The 19,524-nt window shown below is 38.9% G+C and overlaps 2 protein-coding genes across 2 annotated transcripts; one reads left to right on the plus strand and one right to left on the minus strand.

The window, feature by feature from the left end:
- Window positions 1-1,594: 1,594 nt before the first annotated feature.
- Window positions 1,595-4,655, minus strand: LOC147286512 (putative polyol transporter 4). Its single transcript, XM_086240529.1, has 2 exons — window positions 4,069-4,655; window positions 1,595-3,324 (listed from the first exon to the last, which is right to left on the minus strand). Exons 1-2 carry the CDS (start codon window positions 4,295-4,297, stop codon window positions 1,964-1,966), a joined length of 1,590 nt encoding a protein of 529 aa, XP_086096655.1. The 5' UTR covers window positions 4,298-4,655; the 3' UTR covers window positions 1,595-1,963.
- A 10,182-nt stretch (window positions 4,656-14,837) lies between these two features.
- On the plus strand, window positions 14,838-18,274 carry EMB2770 (pre-mRNA splicing factor-like protein). The gene has a single exon (XM_086241563.1). The coding sequence runs from the start codon at window positions 14,955-14,957 to the stop codon at window positions 18,024-18,026; it is 3,072 nt and encodes a 1,023-aa protein (XP_086097689.1). The 5' UTR covers window positions 14,838-14,954; the 3' UTR covers window positions 18,027-18,274.
- The last annotated feature ends 1,250 nt before the right edge of the window (window positions 18,275-19,524 follow it).

Genomic DNA, 19,524 nt, shown 5'->3' on the forward strand with positions numbered 1-19,524 from the left:
TCATTCTGTCATTGTCGTGATTGATTGGCACATAGAGGTTGGCATCGTCAAGGTGGTAAGAATGCCACTGGTCCGGCGTCGAGCAGTGATCGAACGACAAAACGCTGATTAGGTTAGGTTAGCGAGTAATCAGGTCCTGTGAGCGAGTTTGGGTGTGCAATCCGGATCATGCCCAAGTGTTACTGATGTTGGCCACGTATATATACTAAACCCTAGAAGGAAAAATGACTAAAATATACCTCTGAACTTCTAACGTCCATAATTTCTTCGTCTTAGCTCTGGTTTGCGTTCTGCTTGCGCCTACATGCTCATAGCTTAGGCTTGAGCTGTATCTATCCAGACTAAAATCAAATCATAAATCTTAATGAATTTTCTTATTTCTCAATGATTCACTTAAAACCTTTAAAATCTCATATAATTCGCTAAAATTAACTCCGAAGTCCGAAAAGCATTCTGTAAAATCCTATGGACTCGTCTCGACTAATATTATTAATTATTCTACAACCTCAAATTTATTTATTGAATTCCAAAATGTCTTAATTAAATATTAATATCTCCAAATTGATATAATAATTAGAAATAAATCATTATCACTGCAAATAATATGATTATTGTAAAATAATTCTATTTGACCACAAATAAATTTTTAAAATTCTCAAAAATTATCGTTGTCTCCAAAATAATTTATTTTCGGGTTCTCACATTTTGCACCAAAATAAAGTTCAAGGATCGATTTGGCAAAAAAAAAAAAATTATAACAATAGAACAAGGGTCAAACTTTAGAGGCCATAGCTAAACTTTTCCGTTTTGTGTTTTATGTGTTTGTTTATGCAGGTTCTTACTGGAGGATCTTCTTCATCTTCGTCTTTGTTAGTTAGCGAAAGTTTGTGAGTAGTTCACACACCGCTGATGTATCCTTGCATGTACTGATGTGCACATATGTTGCCACTGCTTGAAATTTGCAACACTTTCATAGCTTAAAGAATTGTCAGATACTGATACATGGACATCCTCGGGATATGTTTGTCCATTACAATGCTTTAAGATCAAGTTGATAACCCTGGCAAAAAAAAAAAAAAACAGATCAAGTTGATAACCCTTTATATTTATAAAAAAAAAAAAAAAAAAAAGGCAAACCTAGCTTTCTACTACCGCCTACGTTTTTCCATTAGAAAATGAAAAAAGAAAATAAAAAAAGGCAAAGCAGCCATTATATATTGCCCATCCAATAGCTTGAGCTTTAATTTGCAGGGTTCAGGTTCTCACCTCCATGCATAAAAGCTTAAAATATCCCATGAACAAATACCATGTCATTTTTAATTGTTAAAATTGTTCATTGATTTGAAATTACATATATAGCATAAACTGAACCCAAAAGAAAGAAGATTTTAACTTTAGTTTTGCTTACATTGCTCCATTTGCTGCTGACTTGTATGCTTTGTGGAGCATTTGTGGTTGCTTTTGTATGTGGGGGTATGTTCATTGTAACGCTCAAATACACAATCATGATTCATCAAATAAACTGGACCAAACTAACCACAAAACTGGAAATTATGCAGCTCTATAATAATGATAAGACAACTAATCAATTCCATTCTCCATCTCTAATAGTTGTGAAACTTTATTAAGATTTTGTTTTGGAACATTCCAAATGTAATTCAAGTATCCCATTGTCAAACCCCTGTGGCAACTCAAGAGATATACATTGTACGTTAACTTAACAAGATACAACTCAAAACATGTTTTGTGCTCCCTTTGGTAGCTATCTTATTTGGCTGCAGAGAACTATCTGTGCAAGCAAGGTTCTCCATAGAAATCCACATCCTGCAAATTCACACTCACAATCGTTCCATCAGCAACGTGAAAGTTCTGAATTATGAACAATCTGTATCCTCATTCAAACCAGTTGAAGGGTAGTGAGACCGGGAAGATTTAGGCTCATCAAATGAGCTTCCCTGACCAATCATTCTTTCTGCACAAGATGCTCAACATCTCCTAGTTCCACTTGACTTCCTTGCCATTGTTCAGTCTGGAAAAGCAACTCAATCTGCTCCAATGACTTCCCTTTGGTTTCTGGAACAAGGGTGTAGACGAATACAATAGAAAGAGCTGAAATTGCAGAAAAGGTAAAGAATGTTCCACCAAATGAAATTGCACCGGAAACTGAGAGAAAAGACATGGCAACTAGGCCACTGCACACCCTGTTACCCACAGCCCCAAGCGCTGAAGCTTGAGCACGCAGCCTTAGAGGAAAGATTTCGGATGTCAAAACCCAGCAAATAGGGCCCATTCCAACAGAGAAGAAGGCTACATTCCCGCAAACTGACAGAATTGCAAATGCAATCCCAATCTGTCCTTTCCCAAGTACAGAGAGAGTAAGGCCCAAACTGAATAAACAAATAGTCATTCCAATAGTGCTGACATAGAGCAAGGGCTTCCTTCCAATCTTGTCAATAAGCAAAATAGCAACCAATATAAAAACAGTCTTCGTGACACCCACAGCAACTGTAGCGGAAAGTAGGTTCGTTTTATTCACAATTCCAGCTTCTTTGAAGATTTCGGGGCTGTAATAGACAGTTGCATCTATTCCTGTTATCTGTTGGAAACATTGAATTCCAATACCAGTGATAAGCATCCGAAGAAGTGAAGGAGAAGGACTCAAGAGTTCACGTGTCACAGATTTCTCCTCGTACTTCCCTGCATTGGAAGCTCCAGCAGCTACTAGTATTTCATTCAGTCTATCCTCCACCTCACTTTCATGCTCATTTGTTTTCAACAACACTGATCTTGCCTCATCAACACGGCCCTGCATGACCAACCACCTTGGAGACTCGGGGATTATGAAAAGGGCAAAACCAATGAAAAGTGAAGGCAGAATTCCTACTGCAAGCATTACCCTCCAGTTTATATGTGCTGGAAGACCAGAAAATGCATAGTTCGAGACGTAGCCAAGTAAAATTCCCAGATTTATGAAAATTTCTGGGAATGAGGTAAGTGAGCCTCTGGCAATGGTGGGCGATATCTCAGCAATATAAATGGGGGCAATCATGACACCAAAGCCAATGCCAACGCCGGCAAGGAGTCTTCCAATCATCAGTACTTCAAATGAAGGAGCAAGTGTCATTACACCTGCACCTGCTTGAAAGACAACAGCAGCTAAGGCCATTGTCCACTTTCTACCAATAATATCTGATGTTTTACCACCAGCTAAACTACCGAAAAGCGAAACAATGCTCAAAATCCCAACAAGTACTTCTTCTTGTACCTCAGTTATCTTTAAATCTTCCTGAATGAATATGATTGCTCCACTCATGACACCTACATCTGCCGATTGAGAAAATCCAAACAATTTTAAAAATGGGGAACATTGAGAACAGGTATAAACTTGATTACTTTTATTTACTGATACTACATGAAGGACTTAGTTGCAAACAGAATTAATACAGCCAGAGTTCCTATGTAGGTGATTAAATATGAAAGATACCAAATATGAACATAAAAACAAGAAGTATCCCTAATGCTGAAAGAAAAATGGGTGACTCAAATTATCTCTAAAGTGTTTAATTTACTCAGGTCCCACATTACTGGAAACTTGAAAGCATAACTTTTCCTTTGACCTATTTTTGGAGGGCTACCTTTTGTTCAAAATCACTCAGAAACATAAGTTAAATAGCTCCTCGATGTTTACCTTACAATGTCGATGAACTCATTTCCGTGAAAAATAAGGCAAAGACCAAAGAAAGAGATAATATTTGAATTGTCATATAATTCCAAGTTTTACTTTTTTTCCTACTAAATTTAGACAATCAAATAAAGCAAAAATGATTATGAGCAACTTTTGGTATTCTTAAGAAAGGAATGGGAGATTCTTAGACCAATTAAGCATTATAGTTAACAAAGCAGAACATAAAGAGAACAAACCAATGAAATGTTTATCGACAACAGCAACAAAATAATACACACGCAATTCATACATTTATAGAAACATTCATAAATACACTTGGGTCGTTTGAATAAAAGAACCAAAAAAATGAAAGCTAATTAGTAAAAAAGAGCATATATACGTACCATAGCCAAGAAGAACAGAGTTCAGAGAAGCAAATATGGCACAAGCAAGGACATATTTCCTGGTGCTTCTACTCCTTTTTTCTTGATGGTGGTGGTGTGAAGCATCATCATCAAATTCCTCATTGAGCTCGGCTGAGTCCATCCTCTTGTATTTGTTCTTGGCTCCCAATGGAACTCCAGACAACCCCATTTGTCCATTTCCATTTTCTCCAACACCTACCAACCCCATCTCACTTTTCTCTGCAAATCTGCCTGTTTCCAATCATAAAACACAAGAACAAGGCAGACCCAGAAGTTGTTTTTAGGGGGGCTTTTGGTTGACTTTTAAATATCTTAGACTAATAGGCCATGGACTGCTTCAGATCTGAAACAAAACACAGGAGGAGGAGGAGGAAAGGGGGACCTTTGCAGCTTATTCTCAAGCAAGCAACCCACTTGACATTCTTACATGTGCAAACGATTAACGTCATAAGACCTCGACCTCTTACTAAATAAGCTAAAATGGCGCTATCGAGGTAACAGCTGTGGGAGGGTGTGTGTGTGTAAAATATGGAATTTTCTATTGCTGAATTGCCAATGGCTCTTAGTTTTTTGGATGCTACTTTTTTAACGATTTGTAGTTTTGTACTGTCATTTGTTTATGTTCAATCCAGAAGAAAAGACGGTCATGTTGGGTAAGACTTAATTTTTATTAAATTCGGGTTTTATATTAAATTTTAGAGACCGACTATAGTGTATACATATCTTATTATATATTAGACGGATCCGTAGTAATATATTTTTGATATAATATTTTATACAAGTTTTTAGTGGGGTTTATTTCATATAAGACTTCAATGATTCGAATTGTCTATTTTTTAGGTCTCTATTAAAAGATAATTTTTGTAAAAAATTAGGTAAATCAAAAACTATTTATTAATAAAAATTAAATGGTCAACAAAATAAATACTTAAAATATTGACTATTTAATCTTTGTAGGTAAATAGTTTTTGATTTACTTAATTTTTTGTAAAGCTTATCCTTTAATGAAGTCCTATAAAATAGACGGTTCAAATCATTAAAATCTAATATGAAGTAAACCCCATTAAAAATTTGTGTCAAGATTTGTGTGAAAAATAAAATGTCATGATCCTAAAAAATAATATGCATTTAGATCTAGTTATTTAAAATTTATATTTTAAGAATGTAAAAAGTGAACCTTCAAATTCAAAGGTCAAAAAAACGTCTGCATAACATTTGATATCTACATGTTAGCATAATACATCTATGTATGTATTGATAATTTGGTAATAATAAAACCACAAATAGATCTAGGATCAAAAATCAATCTTCTGATTATGAAAATTAACTTTATTTAGAGATGACAATTTAATAAGCCTAAATAATACAAAACGTAATTATCTCTAACCTAGCTATCTCAGGTGTTAAATGGTAGCCGTTTATTAATTAGTAAACTTAATTGATACTTTTAATTCTTTATTATTAATAATTATGTGTTTAGATTCAGGATTATGTTGAAGAAAAGTCCTACCCAAAGAAATTGTAAATTTGTCAAAGATTGAAATTCATGGAAGAGAAAGAATATAGGAGAGGAGAGTCAATGGAGAATGGGTCAAAAATTGGACAAAAGAGAAAGTTGATCTAACGCGTGATAAGGTATAGGATTATTCTCATGCATGTCTCTTCATAAGTTGGAAATGTCAGTCAAATATATAATTTATATTGACCATTTCTTTGTGTAGACACATCTACGAGGCAACCAACATAACATTAACAGCCAACACAATCATAGCTTCATTTCTTCCAACAGTATTTCCATTAACTTGTTAAACTTATTTAGTGGCTTAGTGGCAAGCACCATATTTGTGCTAGTATTGAAAATATGCCTTCAAATCAAGTCATATGATATATATAATTTGTATGATAGAATAACTCTATTCATATCCTTCCAATTTCTCCCCCATTGTTTATACCCATTTATAATTATGCGACGTGGCATAAGTTTTAAGCTTGACCCAAGACCAATTCTAAGGCCCAAGCCAACAGGTTGGCCCACTCTCAAGGCCCATATAAGTGCAAGCTCTTTCAATTTGGGCGAAAAAGAAACAAAGCTCTCGGAGAGACCTTGCCGAGAGAATCTTCAAAGGCAAAAGAAATGAAGCCACTTACATGCTGACACATGTCCGAGAAAAGTTGTCAAAATCTAGTCCCAACTGTCAAGATTGTACTAGGTTTTTGCAAAATCATTCATGAACGTACACTTGTCAGCAATCCAAGATGGAAGGACTAGGGTTTTGTGCCTTCTCTCTTATAAATACTATGCTAAAAAGAGAAAAACGGACGCCTACACACACCCAACAGATTTACAAACACTGCAAATTCTTTTGGCACACTGCCATGCTTTGACTTCTCTTTTTTTTTTTTTGGTCATTTTCAAGAGCTTGTTTGTTATTTTCTGTAGTTGATTTTAGTGCCCTTGCATTTATTTTCAGAATTTATTTGATACTTGTACTCAGCTCTACTTAAGTGAGATTTTCTCCCTTTATTTTCAAATATAATTAATTTAATTTAGATCTAGTTACCAACATTTACTAGCATTTATTGTGTCTTTTCAATTAATTGTCGGTTTATTATGATCTCACATTCAAGCTTATGGCTAGATTTGCGGTGAGAACTACTGTTTTGTATCAGCCAAGTCCGGATGCGATCGGATTAATTTGTTTTCCTTTCAAAGATCTTTGGTTTCTATTTAAGCCCTATCACCCTCAGCCTCACAGTCAATGTTTTCGAGTTTACCAACACTATTATTGTTATATTAGAGCTTTAAAAGTCTTGGAATGCTTAGGCAAGAACATGAATCTTGACCAAGTTAGTTTCTCTTAGTCCACAATCGTTTGATTTACTTTTGCCTTGTCTTTACTTTTATTTTCTTTATTATTCACATTTTGTATTTGTCCAAGTACGAGCAATTACTTGGTGGCACGCCCTAATCCAAAAACGAACTAGTGATATGGATTGAATCCTAGCTCAACACGTGGCAGGAAACATTTTTGTCCATTAAATTAAAATGGCAACAAAACTGAAAAGAAAAATTAAAAATAATTAAAAACTATATGATGACTTGCTCCCTTGTAGACCTCTACCCTTTCTGGTCAGCTTCTCCCTCCCGTATAACTCTCTCTATCTATCTATCTATCTATCTATCTATCTATCTATCTATCTATCTCTCTATCTCTCTCTCTCTCTCTGTTGAGGAGGGGGGAAGTCGTCCAAGTGAAAGAGATCGACGAGGAAGGGAGGTGTCAAAGCGGTTGCTAAAAAGCGGGTATGTCGAAGTGGGTGTGGTTTTTGGGATTTTTTTTTTTATGTTAGTTTTTATTTTTTATTTTAATAAGGGTAAAAGATGAAGTTTTGGAGAAAAATTGGGTGTTGAGCATTTGGTAGAGTACATATAGAAATTCCCTTTGGAATATTCCTTTGATAGACATAAGTATTATTCATGATTATATTTGTTGACTTAATGCATGAATAATAATCCATGGAATCCAAGTAGGGAATATAATGAGTTAGCCTTTCTTTGATAGGCATAAGTATTAGGGAAAATGTTAGCAAAACCACTATAACTATATATACCCGTATTTTCAGTTGAGGATCTTGTTTTCACTTTGCTTCAATCAAGAACTATTATTTTTCAAGTGTTTCAATTAAGGATATTTCGTCAACTTCGTCAAATTTTCTGTTAAAATTAATCACAGGAGGGTCACGTGACCAATTCATAAGAACAAAAAAGTAATTTCTCCTAAAAAAATATTAAAAAATAAAACTAAAGAATTTAAAAAAAAAAAAAAAAAAAATCTCCCACCACCGCCACTCCCTGCAACATGCCGACCCGGCCCTCCCCCTTCCCCTACCTAGCCCCGCCCCTCCCCTTCCCCCTCCCAGCCCGACACTCCCCTTTCCCCCTCCCAGTCCAATTTTTCAGCATTTTCTTCAATATTTAGTGACTCTTTGTAACTGTAAGTCCTTCAAATAATATCAACTAAAAAACAAAAAGGAGGTGAGAGGGATTTCAATTCAATACCTCAGAGGTGATGCAATCTTGTTATGGAGGTCCGAAACAGCTAGGCCTACGTACTTGTCTCCTACGTCCAAACCAAGCAACCGCCTGCGTTCAAGAGCATTGGTCCATACCAAATCTTGGAACAAGCTCAGAGGCCTTACGTACCTCATCTCTGCGGCTTTGTCGATCAAAACGTAATTTATTCAGTGAAGCATTTCGTTGAACACTTAGTGGTCGACTGAGAGAGACAGTGGTTGTCAGCTACCTTCAATTCACTTTAATATCAATCACGAACTTGTAAGAGAGAGAGAGAGTAAAACGGGTCGACCCGAACCCGGGAGAGAGACGGGGCCAGGGTTGGGTGGGGGGCGTGACGAGGATGGGTTGGGGAAGGGGAAGGGCCGGAGAGAGAGAGAGAGAGGGATAGAGAGAGATGAGAGAAGGTCGGGCTAGGTGGTGAGGGGAGAGGCAAGGCTGGGTAGGGGAAGGGGGAGGGCCGGGTCAGCATGGTGTAAAGGCTGGGTGCGAGAAAAAGAGGAGAGGCATATAGAGATCAATGAGAGAGAAATAGAGGAAATGCAGAGAGAGATGAGAGAGAAAGAGAGGCAGAGAGATATGAGAGAAAGGAAATGGGCGGGGCTGGGCTGATGGGGAAGATGGATGGCCAGTGGAGAGGGAGTCGTCGGTGGAGGGGGAGTCACCGATGATGGAGGGGGAGTCGACGGTGGCGGCTGGGGAGTAAATTAAGGTGGGTCGGTGGTGGCTAGAGGTGAGGTATGTGTGGCTGGGTTTCAATTCCCAGTTTTTTTTTATTTTATAATTATTTTTTAAATGCACAAAAAGTACATAAATGCCCCTGCAAACTGGTCACGTACAAGTCACGTGACAAGGTTTTAACAGAAAATTTGACGGAGTTGACGGAATATCCTTGATTGAAATATTTGAAAAATAATAGTCCTTGATTGAAGCAAAGTGAAAACGAGATCCTCAACTAAAAATAGGAGTATAGTTATAGTCTTTTTGCTAACATTTTCCCTAAGTATTATTCATGATTATATTTGTTGACTTAATGCATGAATAATAATCCATGGAATCCAAGTAGGGAATATAATGAGTTAGCCTTTGAGAATTATGATCTATATATCACACTTGAGATTTCTTAATATTTGGTATGTTAAGACTTAAGAGATTGTTAATTGGGCGTTAACAATCCATATATAAGACTAGCTAGCACAAACTAATACATGTTCGTTTAAGGAGATGGTGTTGTGACACTAGAGCAAGTGTGTGAATGCACGTTGGGGAACCTAGTCACTGAACGTGACCAACTAAACGGTCTTGTATGGAGTTTGTAAAATATTTCAAACAAAAACTCTTACACATCTAAAAAATTACATCTGTGATTGACTCCATAACATACATTACGTATCTAACATTAGGGTGTTAATGTCATGTCATGTGAAATTATTTTAAACCCAAACATGACTTGTTAATGTATTGTGTTGTTTTCAGGTCATTATCGTGTTAATCTGCTATCAACCCCACTTGATAAAATTCAAATAAAAAAGAGAGCTGATATTTACACACCTTTTTTTTTTTTTGCACACATTTTTCTCATACACACCTCATATTCTTTTTTAAAATTTAAAATTTCTCTTTAACACACCCCTCCCATTATCAAAATACTTCAAATTAAACATCTCACCAAATTTCTCATTACACACCCGCTCCTATCAAACTCTACACACCCCACCCAACATCCAAACAATACACACCTCCCACTCAAAATCACCAAACACACCACACCTCCCACCCCAGCCACCCGCACCACCGTGCAGCACACCCAACCCAACCCAACCTAACCCACCTCTTTCTCTCTCTCTCTCTCTCTCTCTCTCTCTCTCTCTCTTTTTCTCTCTCCTCCTCCCTTTCTCTCTCTGACTTATCAACTCCCCACCCCGCAACGACACCTGAACCCATTCTCTCTCCCGAACCCACTTTCTTAGTTGGCTCTGGTCAATGCAGTCGGTGCCGAAGATTACGGATTGGCGACGACCCAAGCCGGAGAAAGGAGACAGAAGTCGGAGAGATGAGAGAGATACTGGAAAGATGAGAGAAATGCCAGAAAGAGAAGAGAAGCTGAAAGGCTTGGGCTTGGGGTCGGGGTGGTCGATCAGAGAAGACAAAGACAGAGAAAGGGAGATAAGAGAGAAGGAAGAAGAAAAAGAGGGAAGAAGAAAGAGAGGGAGAGAGATGAGGTATGTGGTCAATTGGACTAGACAGAGACAGAGGAGCGGGGGCTGTTTTCTAAGTTGGTTTTGCAATGTGTAGGGTGCATGGCCGCTTGGTGGGAAGGAGGGTGGGGGTCTGCGCCGTCAAAGGAAGCTCGCCGGTGGTCTCTGCTTGCTTAGAGGTAGCCGGTGATTGGGAGTGTGCAAAAAGAAAAGAAAAAGTGTGCAAATAACAGCTCTCATAAAAAATTATGCTTGTTCGTTTGCATTATGGTGTCTTGTTATGAATTGTACGGTACATCCAGCATAAGTTGAATTAGACTCAACCCACTATGCAAGGCCTATCTAAATCCATTTTGTGAGAAAAGTTTAATCAAATTAAGCCCAGCTGTTTAGAGAGCCATCAAGTTCCCGATCCTTCCTTCAAGCCTTTTAGGGCTCGTTTGGTACGTCGGACTGTACTAATTAATTTTTGTCATATAGTATTAATCTGTTCCGGAAAGTACTGAATGTTTATCCAGAATATTATCAGGCGTTTGGTACTGTTCCAGATAAACAATTTGACTAAGTTATACTGTGTTTGGTGCTTCACCGGATAGCAGCGAATCAAAGTATTTTTTTAAATTCTTTGATAACTTAGTGAAAATTGAAGAAAAACACTGCCTAAGCAAAACTTTGAAGAAAAAAATCATAACCTAATTCCCAAAAAAATGTAATAAAATGATCTATTGAATAAATCTAAAAGAAAGGATAAGAAGAAATAATCATACATCATGCATAGAAGAGGAAATATATAAAGAAAGAAAAGATGAAGAGAGAAGAACATAGAAGAAGCATATTGGAGAGAGTATGAGACATAGAGAGAGAGTGAGAGATGATTACCTGGAGAAGAGTGAAAAGAATAACCTATGGAGAAAATAGCGGAGAAGAACCCTAGGGAGAAAAAGATGAAAAGAGCGTCTATTGGTTTTCAGCGTGTTTTTGTTTTCCCAATTTTTTTATAATTAAGCGTGTATTATCTAATCTCAGGTGTGTGGGTTGTATTAGTTAATCAGATAAGGAGAGTATTAAAAGCCCAGTTCAGTTTACATAATCAGGTAATTAAATAATACAAGTTGACACCAAATAATTGATATAGACTATTTACTCCTCTCCAGAGTCTAATACGATGTACGAAACATGCCCTTAGATATAACAATATGTGGCTTCATCACAAGGATTTCAAGGACTTTGTGAGTTCTGCTTGGCATTCTAAGGATCTTGATATTTTTGGTAAAATTGCTTGTTTCACTGCTAATGTTAAGCAATGGAATATTGATGTTTTTGGGCATCTTTTTCATTAAAAAAAAAAAAAAAAAACTTCTTGCTCGTTTAAGAGGGATCCATAAAGCTTTATGTGTTAATCCCAACCCTTTCCTCCTTAATCTTGAAGTTGAGCTTCAGAGTGAGTATAATGCTTTTTTAGATCATGAAGAGATTTTCTGGAAGCAGAAATCTAGAGTTAAATGGCTTCAATAAGGAGATAGGAACAATAAGTTTTTCCACCTTTCCACTCTTGTTAGAAGAAGAAGAAATAAAGAAATAAGATTGAAGGTTTACTTAATTTTGATGGGGTTTGGGTGACGGATAAGCCTGAGATTAAGCAGATTGCTGTTATGCATTTTCAAGGCCTTTTCTCTGCTGATCCTTTGGTTGAGAATAGTTTTGTTATGCCTAATCTTTTGGGTGCTGAAATCACTCATGAAATTGTGAAAGATAGTATGTTTTTTATTGGTGCTATGAAAGCCCCTGGCCCTGATAGGATTCTTGCTGGTTTCTTTCATCATCATTGAGACATTTGTGGTGATGATATATACAACATGGTGAAGCAGTGTTTCAATTGTGGTGTTCTCCCTTCTGGTTTGGGGAGCACCCTTATTGCTCTAGTTCCCAAGATTTCTGGGCCTCAATTGATTTCTCTATTTAGACCTATAAGCCTTTGTAACACCCTTTACAAAGTGGTTACTAAGATTTTGGTCACCAGGCTTAGACCTTTAATGCAGCGTTTGATTAGTCCTAACCAGGTTAGCTTTATTCCTGGTAGGCAGATCATTGATAATATAGTTACTAGTACTTTCTTGGAGCTTATTATGTGTTGTATTTCTAGTGTTGATTACCAGTTGATTGTTAATGGTAAATTAACTCAGAAATTTGTTCCTGAGAGAGGGGTTAGGCAATGAGATCCATTGTCTCCTTACCTTTTTGTTTTATGTGTTGAGAAGCTTGCTCATCTCATCAATGATGCTGTCTTTACTCATAAATGGAAGCCTGTTAAAATCAGCAGGAATGGGCCTTCAATCTCCCATCTTTTCTTTGCTGATGATATCATCTTGTTCAGTGAAGCCTCTTGACAGCAAGCTCTTGTTGTCAAAAACTGCTTAGATAGGTTTTGTGTCAGCTGGTGAGCTTTGAGAAATCCAGAATCTATTGTTCTCCTAATACGCCTCGTTGTGTTGCTCTTGAGATCAGTAGTATTTGTGGTTCCCCCTTACTCAGAACTTGGGCAAGTATAGGTGTGCCTTTAATTCATTCCAGGGTCACCAAAGCTACCTATAATGAAATTGTGGAAAAAGTTCAAAGTAGACTTGCTTCTTAGAAGGTTGGTTTTTTATCTCTGGCTGGTAGGGTTACCTTGATTCAGTCAGTTTTTTCTGCTATCCCTATTTATGCCATGCAATCCGTTAAATTTCCGGTTTCTGTGTGCAATAAAATTGATAGACTTTACAAGGATTTCCTTTGGGGAACTACTGAAGCTAAGCATAAGACTAACCTGGTTAGTTGAAGCCAAGTTTGCCTCCCTAAAGCTTTGGGTTGCATAGGTCTTAAGAAAATGAGATTGATGAACCAAGATTATTAGCTAAAGCAAGTTGAAGAATTCTGCAACATGATGAGGGTTTATGGGCTAGTTCTTTCAAGAGTAAGTATCTCCAGGGTGCTGCTAATCACATTCTTGACTTGCCTAATCATTCTGGTTGCTCTAGTACCTGGATAGGTGTTATTTATGGTGTTAAGATTCTTAAGAAAGGTCTTGTCTGGAGACTTGGGAAGGGTGACTCTATTCTTTCTTGGTCTGATAAATGGACTCGATTTGGTTGTTTGCTTGATCATGCTATTTCTTATGTTCCTGATGATTATCTTTTCTCTTTAGTGTCAGACTTTTACACTGATCAGGGGTGGGATATTCCCCTTCTTAGGTCCCTTCTTCCTGTTCATATTGTGGACCATATTTCTACTTTGCCTATTAATATGGAGGGTTGTAGTGGTGATAAATGGATTTGGAGTCTTTCCCCCTCTGGCTCTTTTTCAGTCAAGTCAGTATATTGTCTGGCTATTGAGGATGGTGATCTTCATGCTTGAGACTGGCACTTTCTCTGGAAAATGAATATTCCTCCTAAGGTAAAATCTTTTTTCTGGTTGTTGTGTTTGAATAGGCTCCTTGTTAATGAGCAGAGATGGCGAAGACAAATGACTAATAATCCTACTTGTGGGGGGTGTGGTCATCCCCTGGAATTTGTGCAACATCTTTTCAGAGATTGTGAGAGACCTAAATCCATATATTTGGGCTAGTTTGTCAATGCCCCCTCTCATCCTCTCCTCTCATGGGCTGGTTTTTCATGATTGGTTGTTGATAAACCTTAAGTCCAAAGCTAGTTCTATTGCTGGCATTCAGTGGAGATTTGTGTTTTGTTTTGCTTGTTGGTTTATTTAGAAGTGGAGAAATATAGTTACTTTTTAGGCTGATTTCTCTCTTCCCTCTAATCCCAATATGGTTATTGAGGCCTCTATCAAAGAATGGTTTGCTACTATGGCTACTCAATCTTGCAAACCAGCTAGGGTCCAAGTTCATTTATGTTGGTATCCTCCTCCTGTCAATTGGGTCAAATTAAATGTGGATGGTAGCAGACTTGGCTCTGATGGATCCATTAGTGCTGATGGAGTTTTGAGAGATAGTAATGGCCATTGGCTTGTTGGTTTTGCCTCTAAATTGGGTAAAGGTGAAATTCTTTCTACTGAGATTTGGAGTCTTTATTTAGGGTTGAAGATTGCTTGGGATCAAGGCTGTAGGTTGGTGCAGGTTGAAATGGATTCTATTACTGGTGTCCAGCTTGTTACCAAGGCTACTTCTGGTCTTCATCCTCTGGACTCTCTCATTTCTACTTGCAGAAATTTATTATTCAGGGATTGGTGCTGCCAAGTTTCTCATGTCTTTAGAGAAAAGAATAGGCTTGCTGATGGTCTAGCTCATATTGGTCATTCCTTGGTGCTTGGTTTGACTATTTTTGAAGATCCTCTTGCCTGTGAGATGCATTTGGTTGGGCTCTTTAGAAGTTGTTTTGTTAATAGCTAGTTTTTTAGTTTGAGTCTTTTAGGCCCCCACTCTACCAAAAATAGCCATCGTCCTTGCCCACTTTGTAGCCCACACATAACTCACCGACTCTATCCAAAAAAAAAAACAAAAGTATACTCTATCTTCGTCAGTCTGACTGTCTGAGTTCACTATTTCAGCTTCTTCCAAACCCTAATTCTCTCTCAAACACAGAATCACAGGAACTACAATGGTGTTCATCACATCCCCGAACCACAAAACCCTAACCCTAAACATAAACCCCAAGACCACCACGCTCGAAAACCTAAAGCACCAAATTGAACAAAACTCCCACATACCCATCTCTCAGCAGCGTCTATTCATATCCCAAAGCCTTCAATTACTGACTCAAAGCGACTCCACCGTCCTCTCCGACCTCGGCATCAGACCCCTCTCGACCCTAACCCTTCACATCCCTGTCTTTGGCGGAACCCAACCCCCCGCCGTCCCCAAACCCCGCCTTGAATTCCTCAACTCGAAGCCTCCCCCAAACTATGTCGCCGGGCTCGGCCGTGGAGCTACTGGGTTCACCACTAGATCCGATATCGGACCCGCCCGTGCTGCCCCGGACCTGCCCGATAGGTCGGCGACAACAATCGGCGGTGCTGCGGCGGCGCCTGGGGTCGGCCGCGGGCGCGGGAAGCCCGAGGAAGAGGAAGAGGATGAAGGGGAGGATAAAGGGTACGATGAGAATCAGAAATTTGATGAATTTGAAGGGAATGATGTTGGGTTGTTTGCGTCAGCTGAATATGACGACGAGGATAAGGAGGCTGATGCAGTGTGGGAAGCTATTGATAAGAGAATGGACTCGAGGAGAAAGGATAGGAGAGAAGCTCGGTTGAAACAGGAGATTGAGAAGTATAGAGCTTCGAACCCCAAGATCACGGAGCAGTTTGCGAATTTGAAGAGGAAGTTGTATACTTTGTCTGCCCAGGATTGGGATAGTATACCCGAAATTGGAGATTATTCATTGAGGAACAAGAAGAGGAAGTTTGAGAGCTTTGTGCCGGTGCCCGATACCCTTTTAGAAAAGGCCAGGCAGGAGAAGGAGCATGTTACGGCATTAGACCCGAAGAGCAGGTCAGCTGGTGGTACAGAGACCCCGTGGTCCCAAACCCCAGTTACAGATTTGACTGCCGTGGGTGAGGGCAGAGGTACGGTGTTGTCCTTGAAGTTGGATAGGCTTTCGGATTCGGTTTCAGGGTTGACAGTTGTGGACCCGAAAGGGTATTTAACTGATCTTAAAAGTATGAAGATTACCAGTGATGCGGAGATTTCGGATATAAAGAAGGCTAGATTGCTGCTCAAGAGTGTAACGCAGACGAATCCTAAGCATCCCCCTGGTTGGATTGCGGCTGCAAGGTTGGAGGAGGTGGCGGGGAAGATTCAGGCAGCCAGACAATTGATTGAGAAAGGGTGTGAGGAGTGTCCCAAGAGTGAGGATGTATGGTTGGAGGCTTGTAGGCTTGCCAGCCCCGACGAAGCTAAGGCTGTTATTGCTAAGGGAGTGAAGTCAATACAGAATTCGGTGAAGTTGTGGATGCAGGCTGCGAAATTGGAGCATGATGATTTGAATAGGAGCAGGGTCTTGAGGAAAGGGTTGGAGCACATTCCTGATTCTGTTAGGCTGTGGAAGGCGGTTGTGGAGCTTGCCAATGAGGAGGATGCAAGGCTTTTGCTTCATAGGGCAGTGGAGTGTTGCCCGTTGCACATTGAATTGTGGCTTGCACTTGCGAGGTTGGAAACTTATGATAATGCTAAGAAGGTCCTTAATAAGGCAAGAGAGAAGCTATCGAAGGAGCCTGCCATTTGGATAACGGCGGCGAAGTTGGAAGAAGCTAATGGGAATACGTCCATGGTTGGGAAGATTATTGAAAGGGGTATAAGGGCTTTGCAAAGAGAAGGATTGGTCATTGATAGAGAAGCATGGATGAAAGAGGCTGAAGCTGCTGAGCGTGCAGGATCTGTAGCAACTTGCCAAGCAATCATTCGGAACACAATTGGGATTGGTGTGGAGGAAGAAGATAGGAAGAGGACATGGGTTGCTGATGCAGAGGAGTGCAAGAAAAGGGGCTCCATTGAAACAGCCCGAGCAATTTATGCGCATGCACTTACGGTGTTCTTAACCAAGAAGAGCATATGGCTCAAAGCAGCACAGCTTGAAAAAAGCCATGGGACTAGGGAATCTCTTGATGCGTTGCTTCGTAAAGCAGTGACCTACCGACCACAGGCTGAAGTCTTGTGGCTTATGGGCGCAAAGGAGAAGTGGCTTGCTGGGGATGTGCCTGCTGCTCGTGCAATTCTCCAAGAAGCTTATGCTGCCATTCCTAATTCTGAAGAAATTTGGCTTGCTGCGTTTAAACTTGAATTTGAGAACCATGAACCAGAGAGAGCTAGAATGCTTCTTGCCAAAGCCCGGGAAAGGGGAGGCACAGAAAGAGTGTGGATGAAATCAGCAATTGTTGAGAGAGAATTAGGGAACCTTGATGAGGAGAGGAAGTTGCTTAATGAAGGGTTGAAGCGCTTCCCTTCATTCTTTAAATTGTGGTTGATGCTTGGACAGCTAGAGGAACGGCTTGTTCATTTGGAAAAGGCCAAGGAGGCTTATGACTCGGGTCTGAAGCACTGCCCGAATTCCATACCACTCTGGCTTTCTCTTGCTAATCTTGAAGAGAAGATGAATGGGCTGAGTAAAGCTCGTGCAGTTCTCACAATGGCCAGGAAGAAGAATCCTCAGAACCCTGAACTGTGGCTTGCTGCTGTTCGAGCTGAATTGAGGCATGGCAATAAGAAGGAAGCTGATATTTTGATGGCAAAGGCTTTGCAGGAGTGTCCCAATAGTGGTATCTTGTGGGCAGCATCTATTGAGATGGTACCCCGTCCCCAAAGGAAGACCAAGAGTATGGATGCTCTCAAGAAATGTGATCATGATCCCCATGTAATTGCTGCTGTGGCCAAGTTATTCTGGCATGACAGGAAGGTGGACAAAGCTAGGACTTGGCTCAACAGGGCAGTGACACTTGCCCCGGATATTGGGGATTTCTGGGCATTGTACTACAAATTTGAAATTCAGCATGGGACTGAGGAGAACCAGAAGGATGTACTGAAAAGATGCGTTTCTGCAGAACCGAAGCATGGTGAAAAATGGCAACCTATTTCAAAGGCCGTTGAGAATTCCCACCAACCAACTGAAGCTATCTTGAGGAAAGTGGTGGTTGCACTTGGGAAGGAAGAGAGTGCAGCCGAAAATAATAAACAGTAGTTCTGGCTTCTCTTTTTTAGGTTATGTTGTAAAAGATCTTATCAATACAGAAAAAAAAAAAAAAAAATGGACGTGTAGTTCACTTGTTATCTTGATAGCATTCGTTACTTGTTTTATTATGAGCTTTGCTCATTTCATTTCTCTTTCCTTGCATGAATGTTCTGGATCGGTGATTTCAATGGTGAAGCATGGCTTAATTGATTGTTCGGATTACTATGGTATGTATTAAAGTATTAAATTTTCATCTATGTTCCTATGTGTTTTCTTTTACCTTTGTATTTTCCATACTTGCTTGTGAATTCTTTTGATATCATATCTACCTGCTTCTTGATGCTGGATTTCAATCAATTCTCTTGTTTGAATTCAAATGTGGTACGTTTTGTTGCAGTTTTATTTATCACAATTGGTTGCACCTTTGTAGTTGTATGTAATGTCACACCATTGTCTGCCTTGTCATCATTTTTGGCTCTTTGGCACATCTTGAAGCATCCTGAGCATAGAAATAGCTTACTGCTTGCCTGCTTGAACTTAAAACACAATGAGAACCAGTATGTTCTCTTAATGATAGTTGTGCCTTGTTTTTAATTCTAGATGCAATGGATAATATGATCTTAAATTCCCACGATAGCAAACAAAATGCGAACTTAAAAATCTACTTATGTGAATGTTTGTCTCATATAGGTTATTTAGTAACTCAACCCTGAATTTGGAAGTGACATCAATGGCAATATATAGTTTTTTATCTTTATTTTAAAAAATAAAAAATAAATTTTGTCATGTCAGGCTTTGTAATCTACCTTTGTGTAAAAAAAAATGTTGACATGTCAAGGAACTGGAGCTTCTTCAATTGAAAGGAAAATTAAAACTGTGTTTGACTTACTGAGTTCCACTCACCCCAAAATTCATATGCTGTTGACCTTTTTCTATCATATTTATACATTTTCTATTATGTTCCTTTTTATTATGTCTGGGTTTGTGGTTTGAGTTTATAGAATGGTTGCCTTGGTGGTAGGGGTTTTCTGTAATAATCTAGCTCAACCTCAAGGGCTAATAGAGAGAGGGAGATATAATGGAAAGGGTTGCCTGGTAATAATCTTGGAGTATCTCAAGGGCTAATAAAGAGACTAAGAGAGGGTGATATAATGGAAGGGGTGGTGTATTGAGTTGTGTATTCATGGAATTTTGTTCCTAGTAGTTTCGGATTTATTAAATTAACAAGAAGCTACTTGAAGATTATTAGCTATTATTTAGGAATTTAATAGTAATTTGGGGTAAAATCAGTATGTTCTTTTTTAATTTCTAAAACTTAAATTGTACATGTCATTTGTCATATTCCGTGACGTATCCATTGTGCTGAATATTTTATATTCCATTTGGAGATGGATAGACAATGGCAATTCTGTAGGTCAAACAGAGAATTGGTTTTGGACCAAGTAAGAGGTACTCTTGCAGAAATTATTAGGGATCTGAGATAAGAACTGCATTCTGCATTATACTT

This window comes from Dryas octopetala, chromosome 4 (assembly GCF_963921425.1).
Source record: "Dryas octopetala chromosome 4, drDryOcto1.1, whole genome shotgun sequence".
In the NCBI taxonomy this organism is placed as follows: domain Eukaryota; kingdom Viridiplantae; phylum Streptophyta; class Magnoliopsida; order Rosales; family Rosaceae; genus Dryas; species Dryas octopetala.

What these genes read in the sequence shown, in the direction of transcription:
- EMB2770 (XM_086241563.1), top strand. Translation starts at nt 14,955, where the DNA reads ATGGTGTTCATCACATCCCCGAACCACAAAACCCTAACCCTAAACATA.
- LOC147286512 (XM_086240529.1), bottom strand. Translation starts at nt 4,297, where the DNA reads ATGGGGTTGGTAGGTGTTGGAGAAAATGGAAATGGACAAATGGGGTTG. An exon ending in CTCTGTTCTTCTTGGCTATG is followed by an intron (nt 3,325 to 4,068) that starts GTACGTATATAT and finishes CTCAATCGGCAG; the next exon opens with ATGTAGGTGTCATGAGTGGA.